The sequence below is a fragment of the Puma concolor genome, chromosome B4 (assembly GCF_028749965.1).
Source record: "Puma concolor isolate L17-30 chromosome B4, mPumCon1.1.hap2, whole genome shotgun sequence".
Classification (NCBI taxonomy): Eukaryota; Metazoa; Chordata; class Mammalia; order Carnivora; family Felidae; genus Puma; species Puma concolor.
The window spans coordinates 97,154,232-97,172,800 of record NC_141673.1 but is presented as its reverse complement, the minus strand read 5'-3'; the positions used below and the strand labels follow the sequence as shown (position 1 = coordinate 97,172,800).

Below are 18,569 nucleotides of genomic sequence, written 5' to 3'. Positions count from 1 at the left end.
TGGAAAACAGTGTGGATGGAGGTTCCTCAAAAAACTAAAAATAGAACTACCCTACGACCCAGCAATTGCACTACTAGGCATATATCCAAGGGATACAGGTGTGCTGTTTCAAAGGGACACATGCACCCCAATATTTATAGCAGCACTATCAACATTAACCAAAGTATGGAAAGAACCCAAATGTCCATTGATGGATGAACGGATAAAGAAGATGTGGTATATATATATATATATATATATATATATATATATATATATATATATGATGGAGTATTACTCAGCAATCAAAAAGAATGAAATCTTGCCATTTGCAACTACGTTGATGGAACTGGAAGGTATTATGCTAAGTGAAATTAGTCAGAGAAAGACAAAAATCATATGACTTCACTCATATGAGGACTTTAAGAGACAAAACGGATGAACATAAGGGAAGGGAAACAAAAATAATATAAAAACAGGGAGGGGGCCAAAACAGAAGAGACTCATAAATATGGAGAACAAACTGAGGGTTACGGGAGGGGTTGTGGGAGGGGGGATGGGCTAAATGGGTAAGGGGCACTAAGGAATCTACTCCTGAAATCATTGTTGCACTATATGCTAATTTGGATATAAATTTAAAAAAATAAATAATTAAATTAAAAATAAGGATAAGGACAAAAATCAATGAAATTTAAAACAATAGAGAAAATCAAGAGTTGGTTCTTTGAAAAGAAGAATGAAATTGACTAACTTCTAACAAGACTAACAAAGAAAAAGAGGGAGAAGACACAAATTAACAATATTGGGAATAAAATAGGAGATATCACTATAGCTCCTGTAGACATCAAAAGGATAATAAGATAATTCTACAAACAATTCTACATTCATAAATTTAACAACTTTGATGAAATAGACCAATTCCTAAGCACACACACATACACACACACACACCACCACAACTCACTCAAAATGAAATAAGCCATGTGAATAACCACATAACTATAAGGAAGTTGAATTCATAATTTTAAAACTCAAAAGAAAGAAATCTCATGGGGGGCCTGGGTGGTTCAGTTGGTTAGCCGTCTGACTCTGGGTTTTGGCTCAGGTCGTGATCTCACAGTTCATGGGTTCAAACCCCACATCAGGCTCCGTGCTGATGGTGCAGAGCCTGCATGGGGTTCTATCTCTCTCCCTCTCTCTCTTTCCCCTTAGGATTCTCTCTCTCAAAATAAATAAATAAACTTAAAAGAAAGAAAGAAATCTCCAGGCCCAGATGGTTTCACTAGACAATTCTACTAAATGTTTGAAGAATTAATGTCAATTCTACACAGTCTCTTCAGAAAATAGAAGAGGAAGAAATATTTCCCAGTTTGCTTGATTTATACCAAAAACAGACAAAGGCAGAAAACCAGAAAACTACAGACCAATATCCCTCTTGATTATAGATATAAAATCCTTAAAAAATATATATTATCTAATGGAATTTAGCAACACATAAAAAGAATTATACACCATGACCAAATGGGGTTTATTCCAGGGATGGAAGGCCATTTCAATATTCAAAAATTAATCAGTATAATATTAACAAGCTATTGAAGAAAAATTACATGATCGTATAAATTGATGCAGAAAAGACATTGGACAAATTTCAACATCTATGCATGGTAAAAATTTTCAGAAAAATATGAATAGAAGGGAAATTCCTCAATTTGGTAAGAACATCTACCAAAAGCTTACAGCAACATTATACTTAATGGTGAAAGGCTGAATGCTTCCCCCACCCCAAGATCAGCAATAATACAAAGATATCCACTCTCATCACTCTTATTCAACATGGTGCTGGAAGTGTTAGCCTGTGCAATAAGAAAAAAGAAAACAAAGCAAAAAGAAAAAAAAATCAAAAACTCCTAGTACTAAGTTCAGCAAAGATGCAAGATATAAGACAAGCATACAAAAACCAATTTTATGTCTGTATACTAGCAGTGGACATGTGGACACCAAAACTAAAAATATAATTTTTACATTTTATAACCATTTTATATTTATAACCATTTTATATTTATAACCATTTGCCAATCACCCCAAAAATAATGAAACACTTAGATGTAAATCTACCAAAACATACCCAGGACTTTTATGCTGAAATGCTGATGAAAGAAATTTTTTAAATCTGAATGGAGAGACATAGTGTGTTCATGGACTAGAAGATTCAATATATATATATATTTTTAATGTTTATTTATTTTTGAGACGGAGAGAGACAGAGCATGAACAGGGGAGGGGCAGAGAGAGAGGGAGACACAGAATCGGAAGCAGGCTCCAGGCTCCCAGCCATCAGCCCAGAGCCCGAGGCAGGGCTCGAACTCACAGACTGTGAGATCATGACCTGAGCCGAAGTCGGACGCTTAACCGACTGAGCCACCCAGGAGCCCCTAGAAGATTCAATATAGATGAAATATAGATATGTAGATAAAGATAAATGAACATAAGTAGATAGTGATAAGATATAGCTAATATAGATCAAGATAGATAAACATAAACGGAATATAGAATATGGATAAGGATACATGTCAATTTTCCCTAAATCGATTTCCAGATACAATGCATGTCCTATCAAAATCGCGGCAAGATTTTTTTATAGATATAGGCAGTTATTCTACAACTTAAATGGACAGGCAAGGAACTAGAATAGCTAAAAAGAAGAAAAAGAGGTGCCTAGGTGGCTCAGTTGGTTGAGCATCCAACTCTTGATCTCGGCTTGGGTCATGATGCCAGTGTTATGGGATCAAGCCGTGCATCGGGCTCCATGCTGAGTATAGAGCCTACTTAAGATTCTCTCTCTCTGCCCCTCTCCTCCACTTGTACTCTCTCTTTCTAAAAGAAAAAAAAAAAGAAGAAAAAAGTGGAAGGAATTAATCCATAGTAATCAAGATTGTATGGTATTGGTGGAGTGATAGACCCATAGATCAATAGAACACACTGGAGAAACTAGAAATAGATACACACAAATATGCCAAACTGATTTTTGACAATGTGCAAAAGCAACTCAGTGGAGAAAAGATAGCCTTTTCAGCAAATGGTGCTGGAGTAATTGCACAGCCATGATCAGAAAATGAACCTCAACCTAAATCTCACCCCTTATACAAAAATGAACTCAAAATGGATCGCAGACTTAAATGTAAAATGTAAAACTGTAAAACATTTAGAAAAAGTAGGAGAAAATGTTCGGGATCTAGAACTAGGCAGAGATCTTAGCCTTGGCACCCAAAACATGATCCATAAAAGGTAAAACTAATAAATTGGACTTCATCGAAATTTAAAACATTTGCTCTGTGGAAGACCTTGTGAAGATAACAAGACAAGGTACAGAGTAGGAGAGAAATATGTGAAAACCAGATGAGTATCTAGAATATATCAAGAACTCTCAAAATTCAACACTAAAAAAAGCAAACAATCCAGTTAGAACACAGACAAAACACACAAAGAGACATTTCACCAGAGCAGATATACAGGTGACAAATAAGCACATGAAAAGATGTTCTTCATTATTAGCCACTTATTTTTCAGAAGTCTGCAAGGTTCAGCTAGTATAGACAGCTCTGTTGATCTTGGCTGGCCTCCCTATGTGTGGGGTTTAGCTGATCAAGGCTGGGTCCCTCTGTGTCAGCTGGGACTCCATTCCATGTATCTCTCAGCCTCATCCGTGAAATACACACTGAAACCACTATAAGAAGTCATGACCTACCTACCAGAATGGCAAGCATAAAAAGTAGCGACAATAAACACCAAATCCTGACAAAGATGCAGAGAAAAGGGGTCACCAATACATTGCTGGTGGTAATGTAAAAGGGTAGGATTTGGCAGGGTCTTTTTTTTTTTTTAAATAATCATGCAACTGCCATTATGACCCAGAAATTGAGCACCTGAGCATTTATCTCAGAGACATGAAGACTTACATTTACACAAAAATAGTACACCGATGTTTGTAGCAGCTTTATTCATGACAACTCCAAACTAGAAACAACCCAAATGTCCTTCAATGGATGAAGGGTTAAACAAATGTAGTACATCCATACCTTGGAACACTTTACTCAGCAGTAAAAGGTAATAAACTATTGACAGATGTGATAACATAGGTATATATCTCCAGTGAATTATGCAGTGGAAAAAAAAAAGCCAATTCCAAATGGTTACATCCTATATGATTTCATTCATATAACATCCTTGAAATGACAAAATAATAGAAACAGAGGATAGATTGGGGGTTTCCAGGGGTTACAGAGAGGGTGGGAGCAAAAGTGAAGGGAATGTAGTCATAAATAGCAACATGAGGGATCCTTATGCTGATGAAAGTATTTTGTATCTTGACTCTGCCAATGTCACTATCCTGGTTATGATACTGTACTATAGTTTTGCATGATGTTACCATTGAGGAAAACTGGATAAAGGGTGCATGGGATCTTTTTTTTTTATGGGATCTTTATTTCTTACAAGTGCATGTAAATCTACATGGATTTCAAAATTAAAAGTTTGATTTGTTTAATTAGAAAAAACCACTTATTTTTCAGAAGTCTGCAAGGTTCAGCTGATATAGACCAGGTGGCTCTGTTGATCTTAGCTGGCCTCGCTCATGTGTGGGGTTTAGCTGATCAAGGCAGGATCCCTCTGGGTCAGCTGGGACTCCCTTCCATGTATCTCTCAGCCTCATCAGGCGGGCCTGGACATGTCGTCATGGCTACTACGCAGTGTGTACAAGAAAGCAAGCTCTAATGGACAAAAGTCCCCCAAGCCTGGGCTTCAGTCCTGACTTTCATATTGTAAGGGTTGAAGCAAGGTACACAACTTAGCCCAGAATCGAAGGACAAGGCAGAGCATCCTAGTCTTAAAGGGAGGGCACAAAGTCATAGGCACACGGGCACAGGGGGCAATGAACAGCTGGGGCCTTGAAGGGCTCCCCCACATCATGCTGGATCTCCTCCAGGACTGAAACTACCTATTGCCACTCTTCCTTCTCATAGGCAGACCGTGGCTATTCTCTGTTGTTTCAAGCACCTTCCAACAGGGTCTGCCAAAGACACGTCACAGGGGAAGAGAATATATATTGTCTATAACCGTCCTACACGGAGCCAATCTGCCTGTCATGTTCACAGCCACTTGCCTCCACCTTCCCCAGCCCTGACCCAACCTTTATTCCCTCTGTCGCCCCACCTGATTCTCTTCTCACCCCTTCCGTCCTCTGGAATCCCTGTGCCTTTCCTAGCACTCACCAGATTTTATTTTACCAGAATCCCTGTCCAAAGTCACTGAGATCAGTTCTTTTGGCCTCCATTCCCTCATCTTCAAAAGGTGGATTAATAGCAGTACCGACACCACTCTCCATCAGTGTTGACATGAGGATGAAACCATATAACTCACATAATGAGTTTACCCCACCTGGTGCAGAGTAACCTCTCCCTAAATTGTAGCGGCTTTGTTTTCTTTTACTAAGGGTGCAAACTGCAGGCAGTTAAAGGAATCCCAGCATTCTTAGTTAGAACTCTGAAAATATTTCCCCATAGAAACACTGTTCTATTCCATGATTGTATTCTGTTCACCTATTATTACTCCTAATCATTCTGTGGTCCTGGCGGTCCAGCCTAATCCTGAAGGTTAGATGGGTTCTCCTGGACTGGCCTGGAAAAACTAACCACCATGAAGAACACTGCGGCAAGGAAAAAATGTGAGTTCTAAACAAGTTCTTTACACATGAACTTTTGAGAGGCACCTGGGTTGAGCATCTGACTCTTGATTTTGGCTCAGGTCATAATCCCAGGGTCATCAGATGAAGCCCCACATCCGGCTTCACACTGAGCAGGGAGCCTGCTTGGGATTCTCTCTCTCTCTCTCTCTCCCCCTCTGCCCCTCCCCGTGTTTACATGCTTTCTAAATAAATAAATAAAATAAACAAATAAATAAATAAACAAATAAATAATAAATAAAAATATTAAAATAAAAAAAACAAATGAACTTTTGAAATAGAACCCACTCTTAAGTTTGATATTACCTAGAAATGAATGTTATGAAGGTAGATACTTTGGAGATTGCAAACGTATCAGGCTGATGAATGGTGGATATTCTACTGACCTGAACCCTCTGAGCGAGAACCTTACGAACGAGGCCAGATGCCAGAGAAACTCAGGGCCGTGGGTAGGAAGCCAAACTGTGTTGTAAAGAAAACTAGGTAGACCTTGGGGGAGAGGGGCCAATGGGTGATCACAATCAATACCTGGGTATGCAGCGGTTGGGGAGAAGTCTTAGACGGGAGCCCCCAAAATGGGGAAAATGGGATCCTGAGAGCAATACCAGAGGGGTACCTACTTGATGGTGACAAGCCCATGAAAATGGAGAGGTTGTGGCTGGAAGCTTACAAAAGTCTACCTGGGACCCAGCCAGAAAAGTAATAGCTAGACCCATACTTTGAAAATGGAATGGAATGGCCAGAAGAAACAGAAAAACTATAGCTCCAAGGCCAAGAGCCTAGGAAAGATGGATTCAGGGCCTTTATGTGGAAATGCTCGAAAAGGTTCGAATATAACACTACACCCCGAGGCTAAGCTGACAGGTTTCAGCACACAACCGTGAGACACTCAGGACTTTTCACTGTAGTAAAATTCAGCATGAAGCTGACCTTGCAGGTGCACAGGACAGAAATGAGCAGAACGGGGAAAGGTGAGGGAGGGGATATGGCAAGCAACACAGGGAGTGGGGAAAGGGGCTGGCTTTTTGTGGAGGTACCGTCCCTTCTGCACACTGGACTGGTGAGAGCCAAGCTGAGACCCAGCTGTACCGGGGCCCAGGTCTGCCGGACTCGGTCTCAAACCTGTTAGTGCACCCCTCATAATACTGTGTCTGTGACTACACGTGAACCCTAACATGGCACCAAGATCTTTATGATGTTGAAACACAGAGAGCCAACGGGGAATCTCAGGGATGTATCCTATATTCCTGTCTTCCTCATCCCCGACGTTGGTCATGACGCTTCTGCTTGAACAATTTCACTGATGGAATCTCACTTCTCAGGAGACACCCATCTCCTTATTCAAGGATTGTCATGGGGCACATGGGTGGCTCAGTCGGTTAAGTGTCCAGCTCTTGGTTTCGGCTCAGCTCATGATCTCCTGTTTCATGAGATCGAGCCCCCTGCCGGGCTCTCTTGGGATTCCTGCTTGGGATTCTCTCTCTCCCTCTCTCTCTGCCCCTCCCCAGTGCATGCTCTCTCTCTCTCTCAAAATGAATAAACTTAAATAAATAAATAAATAAATAAATAAATAAATAAATAAATAAATGCCTGTCCTGTGAAGGATTCTCTCCAACCAAACAGATCAGATCTGCCCCCTGGTGACTTCTACTGCTTGCTCTCGTTCTGTTCTCTGGAACAGGGTAGCTAAATCTAATCCTTCCTCCCCATGAGGCCCAGTTCCATTCTGCTAAATCTTCTCTCTTCTAGGATAAATGGTCCACATTACACAACCTTAATAATCAAGTCAATGAGCGTTTCATGATGGCCTTGATGTAAGCAGAGCACAGTGCACATGCGAAGTGAGTAAATTGTGTCTTTGTTCTTCAGGCAAACCGGGCGAAGACAGAAGCATGGATGGTGAACTCTAATACCAAGAAGTCTGGTAAGTATGATAAAAAATGTTCAGAGCTTGCCATGGTGTAGCTATGGGGAAAGTGTAGACCAGTTCACCTTGGGGGATCTGAAAAAAGACTTCTAAGAAGAGGTGGGAGTTGAGCTGGGGCTTGCCAGACTTTGACAAGCAGATGGAGGGAAGGAGGCAGGTGGGGAGTGAAACAAGCAGAGGACATGGGCTTGAGGACCTCGGCTCTCAACTTCCTACTTGACCTTGAGCATATTTTAAATGAGGGCCCTAAACTAAATGATCTCTAATGTCTGGTGCTAGAGACCTGATAGGGTGTGAGTTTGAGCATTCCAATTTAGGCAAGAGTCCAAACCTGTGAAGCCCTGCGTATATCAAGGGAGTGGCATATGTGTTTGGGACAGGAGGTGGGGGGATAAGAGGAGGATAATCCATTCACTATTCTGCCTGTCACACTGATTCTGCACCCCTCACCATTCTGACCGTGTCATGTTGGGACACTGACAATGTCCTTCTTAGACTGGCAGTTACTATGAGCCAGACACCTTTGGAAGCATGACATATTTACTTTTACATCCCATGGACTCCTCACAGCGGCCCTATGAGATAAGTACAAGTTTTATTATTCCCATTTTACAGATGAGAAAACGGAGGCACAGAGAGATCAAATATCTTGCCCGAGTTCATTGAGCAAGGATTTGAACTCAGGTAGTCTAGCTTCCTACCTTACTTCTTCAATAAAAAACAGACGAGCAGGGCACCCGGGTGGCTCAGCCGGATGAGCATCCAACTCTTGATTTGGGCCCAGGTAAAGATCTCCCAGTTCGTGGGATCGAGCCCCACACTGGGCTCTGCTCTGGCAGCGTGGAGCCTGCTTAGGATTCTCCCTCTCCCTTCCTCTCTCTCTCTCTCTTTCTCTCTCTCTCTCTCTGCTCTGCCCCCATTCGTGCTCTCTCTCTCAATAAATAAATAAACATTTGTTAAAAACACAAGGGCAGAACTGAGCACAGCTCTGTGGGCATGCTCTCCCTTACTAGGGTGAGAATACTGTTCAACTGTAGCTTCTTTTGCCCTCCCATTCACCCAGCCGAAGACATCCGCTTTCTTGGATGCCATGCCACATCAATTCATTCTGAGCTAGCAGTCACCTAAAGTCCCTAAAAGGCTTTTGACAGGAGCTGCTCTTAAACCAGGTCATTCCCATTCTGTTCGCATGCAGTGGATTAGTGAATCCCAGATGCCGGGTTGTTCATAAGCCTTTTCAATTCTCGGTAGTAGCTCCTGGTTTCACCCTACAGTAATTCTGAAACATGATATGTTATCCAACGTTCCTGTTCCCAGCTTAGTAATAATATAACATGAACAGCTAATGGTTAGTGGAGGATTCATTAACTAAATGTGTTTCATGTAGTATCTTCTATAGTAGTTTTGTCTTTACACGAAGTCTTTTGTGATTGTTGTTGTTGTCACTATTGTTCTCATTTAAGGGAAAAGAAAATCAAAGCTAGTGAAGTTAAGAGACTTGCTCAATATCCAATCGGGAAGTGACAGACCCAAGGTTCATATCCAAGATTGTTCGATTCTGGGGCCAGAACTCATTCATATGCTTTCCCACCTCTTTGCATCATCTAGAAACTTGCCATTATCTAAGTCAATCACAAAAAATGTCAAACAGAATCAAGGACAGAACTCAGAGGTAAATTATATCCCTCTAGGCATACATGAACGAATTATTCATGTAGTCATACATAGATTGAGGCATTTTTTTACATAATGTTGAAAGACCAGAGAAGTTTAGCGATCTGCCCAAGCTCAGACACTTAGGGAAGAAAGGAGATGAAAAAGAAAACGATCTGGGGGCACATGGGTGGCTCAGTAGGTTGAGTGTCTGACTCTTGATTTTGGCTGAGATCATGTTCTCGTGGTTCCTGGGTTAGAGCCCTACGTGGGGCTCTGTGCTGACAGTGTGGAGCATGCTTGGGATTCTCTCTGTCTCTGTCTCCCTCTCTCTGCCCCTCCTCCACTCACTCTGTATCTCTCTCAAAAAATAAATAAGCTTTTTTTAAAAAAAGGAAAACGACCCAGAGAGGTCAGGCCCTTCATTCCATCAGCACACGCTTCAAGTATAAATGAGTATAAACATATCCAGAAAGTTTTGCAATTACAACGTCATCGAGACTGCAATTCTCCAACTTGTTCACATGCGTCTCACGAGCATCTTTGTCAAAAACCGTGCTGGAGCAAACGTGCACTTCATCAAAGACACCCCCCTGCCCCGTGGGAGACGGGATGAGTCTGCCCTGATGGCCTCTCAGCGAACACGCGGAAGCCCCCATTCTAACAGCTCACAAATCATCCTTTTACTAATGCGGTGTAGGATTTGGCAGGAAATTACCACAGGTGAAGCTTTGGGAGGCATGCCAGCTCCCTGAAAACTACGCAAATCATCTCCAGGCATCAGGCTCCACTCAACACTGGCCCTGCGTCTCCCTGCCCTGTTGAACACACCTCTGTCATCTCCTCTTGACTGAAAACTTCAACTTGCCTCAGACCCTTCCAACTGAGACTGTTTTCCTTGGTAAGAGAAGAGAGAAGTCCAATTGAACCGGAGTGGTTCAGTCTTCTTTCTCCCTTCTGTTGTTGGAAATGAATCTTAAAAAAAAAAAAAACTCCTTTCTTCTGTCATTAATATTTTCAAGAACCTCAGCAGAGACTGACCCTCACTCCAGGCCAGTTCCCCTCTTTTGTATTTGCCCTCTGTCCTAGCCACTGACAAAGACTCTCTTCTCGCCTGAACTTCATTCAGCCAGGCTCCTCTGAGCCCGTTGAGGGCCCCATCCTTGGGTATGCTCTCCCAGAGTCCAGTTGTAGCAAGAATCCTTTCAGGTCAGTTTAGCCAGAATCTCCCACCCTTGATAGAAGATCCCCCTTGATATCTGACCAGATTCTTCCTTCCCCGCCATCCCCCAGGGGACGTCTGGCCGCCCTGACCTGCCTCCAGCAGGAACCCTATCAGGTCGGGTTAGCCAGGTTCCCCCTTATTCGTGATTCTTCTTCTTGGCAATTTTCTATCCACTGACCCCTTCCACTAGGAAGTCCCACTTTGCCTGTTGTTAAATTAAGAGCTAAGCCCAATGTCCCTGCCCTACTGCAGAACCTCAGTACCTAGTCCTGAATTTCATCTACCTTATCATTTTAACAAGTGACAGAATAACTTTTTAACACCTCTTTTGGACACCTTTTATAGGTGTTCATCTTTTTTTTTTTTTTACTTTTTTTTAAAATTTTTGATAGGCAGAGAGAGACAGAGCACAAGTAGGGGAGGGGCAGAGAGAGGGGGAGACACAGAATCCAAAGCAGGCTCCAGGCTCTGAGCTGTCAGCACAGAGCCCGACGCGGGGCTCGAAATCATGAACCGCAAGATCATGACCTGAGCCGAAGTCGGACGCCCAACTGACTGAGCCACCTAGGCGCCCATTAATGTTAATTTGTTTCTAGAAAGAGAGAGAGAGCAAGGAGGGCAAGAGAGAGCGGGAGACAGAGAATCCCAAGCAGGCTCTGCACTGTCGGCATAGAGCCCAATGTAGGGCTCAAACTTGATCTGTGAGATCATGACCTGAGCTGAAATCAAGAGTCGGTTGGTCACTTAACTGACTGAGCCTCCCAGAGGCCCCTATGTGTGTTCTTTTAAAGTGAGAGCTCATGTAAGGACTTCCTTTTGACCTCAAAATCAAATGTCTTCCCTTTGCTTCCTTCTCCAGATCATTCCCTTCTACTTACCCAATAAGAGGCAGAATCAGGATTCAGCTCCAAACTCTTTGCCTACACAGCCTGAGCCCTTATGGTACTATATTATTTATAAATGAGTTATTAACTAAGCCATTAAAAACAACCAATACCAGAACCTTGAGACCTCTATCCTAATGCCTCTCAATGAATTAGACAATTAAAGAGGAATCTGAAAGGAACATGAAGTGCAGAGAATTAAGTGATTTTAACCAATGTTAGGAGATAATTTTTTCAAAGGTAAAATAAACAAAGCTGGGCCCTAGGTAAAGTGGTAAGGAGATTTTAAATAGTAATGTACTGGGGCGCCTGGGTGGCACAGTCGGTTAAGCGTCCGACTTCAGCCAGGTCACGATCTCGCGGTCCGTGAGTTCGAGCCCCGCGTCGGGCTCTGGGCTGATGGCTCAGAGCCTGGAGCCTGTTTCCGATTCTGTGTCTCCCTCTCTCTCTGCCCCTCCCCCGTTCATGCTCTGTCTCTCTCTGTCCCAAAAATAAATAAATGTTGAAAAAAAAAAATTAAAAAAAAAAAAAAAATAAATAGTAATGTACTATTGCAATAGGGAAAAGAGTCCACCGTGAACTGAACTAAGCTTGGATTTGCACAGGGTGAATGTGTATTTTAAAGGGAGAATGGAGTAGAGACCCAGAGAGCAGAACAGAGTGAAAAATTACAAGAAAGGAGGTCTAGTCCATGTGAAACCATCTGGGTCTGTTAGGCTCCTGCCCTCCCACAGACATTGGCAGACAGGGGCCCGGGGCTCAGGTGTTGTCTCGAACAAAACTAAGTTCTTTTGTGATCCTTGAGTTTTCTCAGGCAGGCACTTTAAGGGGGCCTAGCTAAGGTCATTGTAGGGATGTGGCCATATGCTGTTGGCAATTATGTTAGTGTTTCACTCAAGTCTTTATAGGCCAAGGTTGAGGCCTAGTCAAAAAAAGGGCTCAGAGGAGCCTGGCTAGAATGTGGTCATAGAGAATCTTCAACTTCCACATAATACAAAAGAATATGTGTCAAATATTTTATTTACCTCATTAATGGATGGTGGGACTGGTACAATACTACAACCAGTTCAAAGGAGAACTTAAACTACCACGCATTTATAGTCAGTTAAGAAATGCTGGAACAGGGGCTCCTGGAACAGGGGCTCAGTCAGTTAAGCATCTGACTTTGGCTCATGTCCTGATCTCATGGTTCATGGGTTCAAGCCCCGCATCGGGCTCTGTGCTGACAGCTCAAAGCCTGGAACCTGCTTTGGATTCTGTGTCTCCCTCTCTCTGCCCCTCCCCACTCATGTTCTCTCCCTCTCTCTCTCAAAAATCAACATAAAAAAAAATTTTTTTTTAATGCTGGAATAAATTGACAAATAGAGGCAAACTGGAAAAACAGGTCAATATCCACAGGACAATTAACCCCATTCCACAGGAGCCCATCTGCATTTTAATGGAAGGAACACTTTGTATTACTATCAGTCTCCTGTAAGTCAGCTTTTGTCTCTACAGAGTTGTAAAATAACCCCATCAGAAGCAAGCAAAGATGCACACATCTGTAAAATCAAATAATGTCCAAAGGTTCCAGCATTCCATTGAAAGCATATCCAAGAATACCTTTTCATCCACTTCAAAACCTCTGTGTTTTCATCTACACCAATCTTCTTGTTCTGTATACCAAGCTCAACAGCAGTAAAAGTGAGTCCAGAAAATCAAAAAGATGATTGAAAAGCATCGATGATCAGGGATAGATCCACACAATAAGTATTAAGAAGACAGTCAATTTCGGTGGTTCGTTTCCTGAACTCTGAAGCCTGGTGGTCTAGGCTCCCTCAAATCCCGACATTGCCACACTGGTTGGGTTACACAAGGCACTTTTTCTCAGTTTCCCTGTGCCCTCAAAATCCTCATCTGTAACATGGTTATAACAACAAGTACCTATTCCATAGCTGAGGGAATCATTGATAAAGTCTGGGTAAATTACAGATGTCATCCTTACGCCTGTGGGAGCCTGTGGCCATGAAAACCTGCCTCCCTTTAGCCTACAAGGCAATGTTTGGCTAGGCCAGAATTCTATCTTCATGATCACAAATTCTACACTAGGGTCAACATTAATTCTTTCTCCCAGGGTTCCCATTGCTTCTAGGAGACTAACCAGTTCCTGTCTGCCAAGTGCAAGAGTCAAGCGTAAGCAAAATTTATCACCATTGCCTCCTTTGACTTGAGCGATGACATTAGCATCAAGTATGAGGTTCTCTTTGTTTTTTTTTTTTTTAATTTTTTTTTAACGTTTTTTATTTATTTTTGAGACAGAGAGAGACAGAGCATGAACGGGGGAGGGGCAGAGAGAGAGGGAGACACAGAATCTGAAGCAGGCTCCAGGCTCTGAGCCATCAGCCCAGAGCCTGATGCGGGGCTTGAACTCACGGACCGCGAGATCGTGACCTGAGCTGAAGTTGGACGCTTAACCGACTGAGCCACCCAGGCGCCCCGAGGTTCTCCTTGTTTATCAGGAGTGTTTAGCAAAAGCCACGGTACTGTAAACGTGCTGTCACAACTATACTCTGCTTCTGTGCCATTGTGATCTCTGTTCCAAAAGCACCATCCATCTTCCCTCTAGTCATAGCAAGACCCCCAAAACACCACCTCAATTCTTTTGGTTTGTCTTCACTCAGACATTCTAACCCCAACTTACAGGATCTCCTTGCAGGTGTACAGGAAGGAAAAAAAACCCTTTCTTTGGCCTCTTGGGTACTTCCACTGGGACCCTGTAAATTAGACAAAGGCAGATTAACAATAGAAAAGCAAAGCCAAGTTTATTCACACATATAGCTTACATACACATGGGAGAAATTCAGTGATGAGTAACTCAAAAGGGTGGCTAGAACTTGGGGCTTACATAGCATCTGAACAGAACAACAATACATCTACACAACTATAGCAAACAAAGAAGCAGTTGTTAACAGACGTGCAAGTACTTGCTGTGTCTATGCCCTGGGGCTCAGAGCAGAGGGAACAGGCACAAATTCTCATCTCTGAGTCTCACGCAGGAAAGTGAGTGCACACTTTACTATCTGCTGCCTGAGGGTCTTGCTTCTAATTAGCACACATCTAAGTGTGAACTGCAATCCTTCCTGGAGCCTGAAAGAGCCGGTGGGCACTTCCCCAGCCTTCTCTCTCCTACCGGCTCCAATAATAAAACCAAGTTGTTGGCGTCTCCTTGGAAGGGTCTTGTCAACACATCTAGGGCCCCAACTTTTAAGGCTGCTGCCTGAGGGCTGGGCTGCCAAGTCACCCCCCTCTGATAGCTAACACGGCTTGCCTCTGCCTTCTCCCTTTAGCCCACTCCAAATCACCAGTATCTCTCTGGAAGGAACTTGCACACATGGCTGGCACCCTAGCTTTTGCAGATGCCACCCAAGGACAGGCCTCCAGATCACTTGGTTCTGAAAGCCAACAGGCCTTGCACTCACAAATCCCATAGAACTATAGCCAACAACCCACCTTCGCAGACATATACTTAGGTCCAGTGTAGAGGGAGGCAGGCAAAAAAGCCCATCTCCCAGTTTCTACTGGAAGGGCCCTAATTATATACTTTCCCAGCTGCTGCCAGAGGGTTTGGCGTCCAATCTAGATGCAAACTATGATTCTCCCCTTTGAGACACTGACAGGTTTTGGCACACCTTCAAGTTCTGGGAGCCACTAAGAACAGAGCATGGGTAATCACAAAGGTTTGGGGGACAACCAATAGCCATTCTTTTTTAAATTTTTTTTTAATGTTTATTCATTTTTGAAAGACAGAGAGAGAGAGAGTACAGCAGGGGTGGGGCGGAGAGAGAGGGGGAGCACAGAATCAGAAGCAGGCTCCAGGCTCTGAGCTGTCAGCACAGAGCTCGACGCGGGGCTCAAACTCACTAACCGCAAGATCATGACCTGAGCCGAAGTCGGACGCTCAACTGACTGAGCCACCCAGGTGCCCCAACCAATAGCCATTCTTAGAGAGATTGAGTCAGTACTCAAAAACCTCCTAGCCAAGATAATGAAGATGGCTTCATTGGTAAATTGTACTAAACATTTATTTATTTTTTTTTTTTAATTTTTTTTTTCAACGTTTATTTATTTTTGGGACAGAGAGAGACAGAGCATGAACGGGCGAGGGGCAGAGAGAGAGGGAGACACAGAATCGGAAACAGGCTCCAGGCTCTGAGCCATCAGCCCAGAGCCCGACGCGGGGCTCGAACTCACGGACCGTGAGATCGTGACCTGGCTGAAGTCGGACGCTTAACCGACTGCGCCACCCAGGCGCCCCTGTACTAAACATTTAAAGAAGAATTGATACCAATCCTTCTCAGTCTCCCAAAAAAGAGAAGACAAGGAGACACTTCCAAACTCATTTTATAATACCAACATTACCCTAATACCAAAACCAGACAAGAACACTACAAGAAAAGAAGATTAAAGGCCAATATTCCTGATGAACATAGATGCAAAAACCCTCAAAAAAATATTAGCAAAACAAATTCAGCAATGCATTTAAAGAATCAATACACTATGACCAAGTAGGATTTCTTCCAGGGATACCAGAAGGGTTCAACATCCACAAATCAATGTGACGCACCAGATAACAAAATGAAAGATAAAAAGCATACAATCATCTCAGTAGATGAAGAGAAAACATTGGACAAAATTCGATTTCTTTCATGATGAAAACTCTCAACTTGATTGGGTACATAAGGAACATGCCTCAACATTATAAAGGACAAATATGACAAACCCACAGCTAACATCATACTCAATGGTGAAAACTGAAAGCTTTTCCCCTAAGATCAGGAATAAGACAAGGATACCCACTCTAGCCACTCTATTCAACATAATACTCAAAGTCCTAGCCAGAGCAATTAGGCAAGAAGAAGAAAAAATCAAAGGTATCCAAATAAGAAAAGAGGAAGTAAAATTGCCCCTGTTTGTAGATGACATAGTATAACCCTAAAGACTACACACACACACACACACACACTCACACACACAGCCCGTTAGAGGGGTACCTGGGTGGCTCAGTCAGTTGGATGTCTGACTTTTTTTTTTTTTAATTTTTTTTTTTAAAGTTTATTTATTTTTGGGACAGAGAGAGACAGAGCATGAACGGGGGAGGGGCAGAGAGAGAGGGAGACACAGAATCGGAAACAGGCTCCAGGCTCTGAGCCATCAGCCCAGAGCCCGACGCGGGGCTCGAACTCACGGACCGCGAGATCGTGACCTGGCTGAAGTCGGACGCTTAACCGACTGCGCCACCCAGGCGCCCCTGGATGTCTGACTTTTAATCTCAGCTCAGGTCTTGATCTCATGGTTCATGAGTTCGAGCCCCTTATCAGGCTCTGCTGACAGTGCAAAGCCCGCTTGGCATTCTCTCTACCTCTCTCTCTGCCCCTCCCTTTCTCACATGCTCTCTCTCCCAAAATAAATAAACGTACACAAACAAAAACCTGTTAGACCTAATAAAGGAATTCAATAAAGTTTCAGATACAAAACTCAATATACAAAAATCGATTGCATTTCTACATACTAACATTAACTATTGAAAAAAGAAAATGAAAAAAAACAATCCCATTTGCAATATCCCATTTACAGGAGCACCAAAAATAATAAAATAGGCATGAGTTTAACAAAGGAGACATATTTCATTCAGTTTCATCATTGAGATTGAATTAAGAATGAGAGTCAGAGCCCCAGAGGAGTATGTTATCCACTCTAAAATCTGCACATCTGGACTTTCAACTCTTATTTGATAGTCACTCTATACTCACTTACAAAGATGGGCAAAAACCCCAAAGTTTTCCTGAGGATGAGCTATTTTTTTCCACTTTTATTTATTTAAAAAAAATGTTTTAAGTTTATTTATTTTGAGAGACAGAGAGAGGAGGGTCAGATAGAGAAGGAGAAAGAGAATCCCAGGCAGGCTCCGTGCTGTCAGCATGGAGACCAATGTGGGGCTCGAACTCATGAGCCATGAGATCACGACCTGAGCCGAAACCAAGGGTTGCATGCTTAACCGACTGAGCCACCCAGGTGCCCACGATGATGAGCTTTTTATTCATACATCCAAACACTTAGGGATTTTTCCCTTGGACATAGTTCCCACAATAATTTAAATAAATTCCAGAATCCAAAATTAATGCAAACTGAGAATAAAAATAACAATTTCAAAAATATCCATTGCCAATAATTCAACTCTTAGGAGTCATTCCTCAATAAACAATACGAAATATGGGCAAAGATACAGTTTGCCAAAAAATATGGGCAAACTATACTCTGCAACATTATTTATAACAGTGAAAATAGACATCTTAAAAATGCCTGGTTGAATAATCTTAGTGCTTCCATTCACTGGACTTACACAGCCATTAAAAATTCTCTTTACAGGGTGCCTGGGTGGCTCGGTCGGTTAAGTGTCTGACTCTGGATTTGGGCTTAGGTCACGATCTCACGGTTCGTGGGCTCGAGCACCACATCAGAGCCAGCTTGGGATTCTCTCTCTCTCCCTTTCTCTGCCCCTCCCCTGCTCGTGTTTTCTCTCTCTCTCACTTTCTCTCTCTCTCTCTCAAAATAAATAAGTAAAACTTGAATATTCTATTTACAAAATACGTTTGTTGGTAGGGAGATAACTTTATGATAGATGTTAAGTGCAAAAAGCAAGTCATAGGGGCGCCTGGCTGGCTCAGTTGGTAGAGCATGGGGCTCTTGATCTCAGGGTCATGAGTGAGGTCAAGCCCCAAGGTGGGTGTGGAGCCGACTTAAAAAAAAAAAAAGCAAGCCGCAAAACTATGATAACCTCTTAACTATGTAAAACTATGTACATTGTGTTTGTTCAGGAATCCTTCTGGTTGAAAGAAACACTCAAATCAGCTGAGTGAAAAAAAAAAAAAGGGGGGGGGAGGAGTCTCCCAGCCTCCAGGTGGCCAGTGGAGAGCTCTCAGTTATTGCTTATTGCTTCTCTCCTTATTTCTCCCCAGTTCTCTCCTGATTAGTTCCTCGCTTTTTCTGCCTGCCAGCTTTTTCTCCTCTGCTGCACAGGACCCAAACACGACCTCCCAAATGAAACACCCAGTGGAGGTAGCTAGACTCTCTGTAACACAATTCCAAATTTCAGGCAGACGGAATTGAATTGGCCCAACTTGGGTC

The 18,569-nt window shown here is 42.8% G+C and overlaps 1 protein-coding gene and 1 long non-coding RNA gene across 3 annotated transcripts in view; one reads left to right on the top strand and one right to left on the bottom strand.

Moving 5' to 3' along the window:
• Nucleotides 1–4,169: 4,169 nt before the first annotated feature.
• Nucleotides 4,170–5,451, bottom strand: LOC147579313 (uncharacterized). Its single transcript, XR_015253158.1, has 2 exons — nucleotides 5,247–5,451; nucleotides 4,170–5,044 (listed from the first exon to the last, which is right to left on the bottom strand). It is a non-coding gene; the product is annotated as an uncharacterized LOC147579313 (long non-coding RNA).
• Nucleotides 5,452–7,583: 2,132 nt separating this feature from the next.
• BCL2L14 (BCL2 like 14) overlaps nucleotides 7,584–18,569 on the top strand; it is a 35,950-nt gene continuing 24,964 nt past the window's right edge. Inside the window, exon 1 of one of the 2 annotated variants that reach the window (XM_086714071.1) lies at nucleotides 7,584–7,640. Coding sequence is in view for 1 of the 2 variants with exons in the window: in XM_086714069.1 (XP_086570195.1) it covers nucleotides 9,284–9,315 (32 nt within the window). In the remaining variant the exon portion in view is untranslated. Of the gene's footprint in view, nucleotides 7,641–9,165; nucleotides 9,316–18,569 lie in introns of those variants that run through there. The other variant, XM_086714069.1, reaches the window with a different exon arrangement.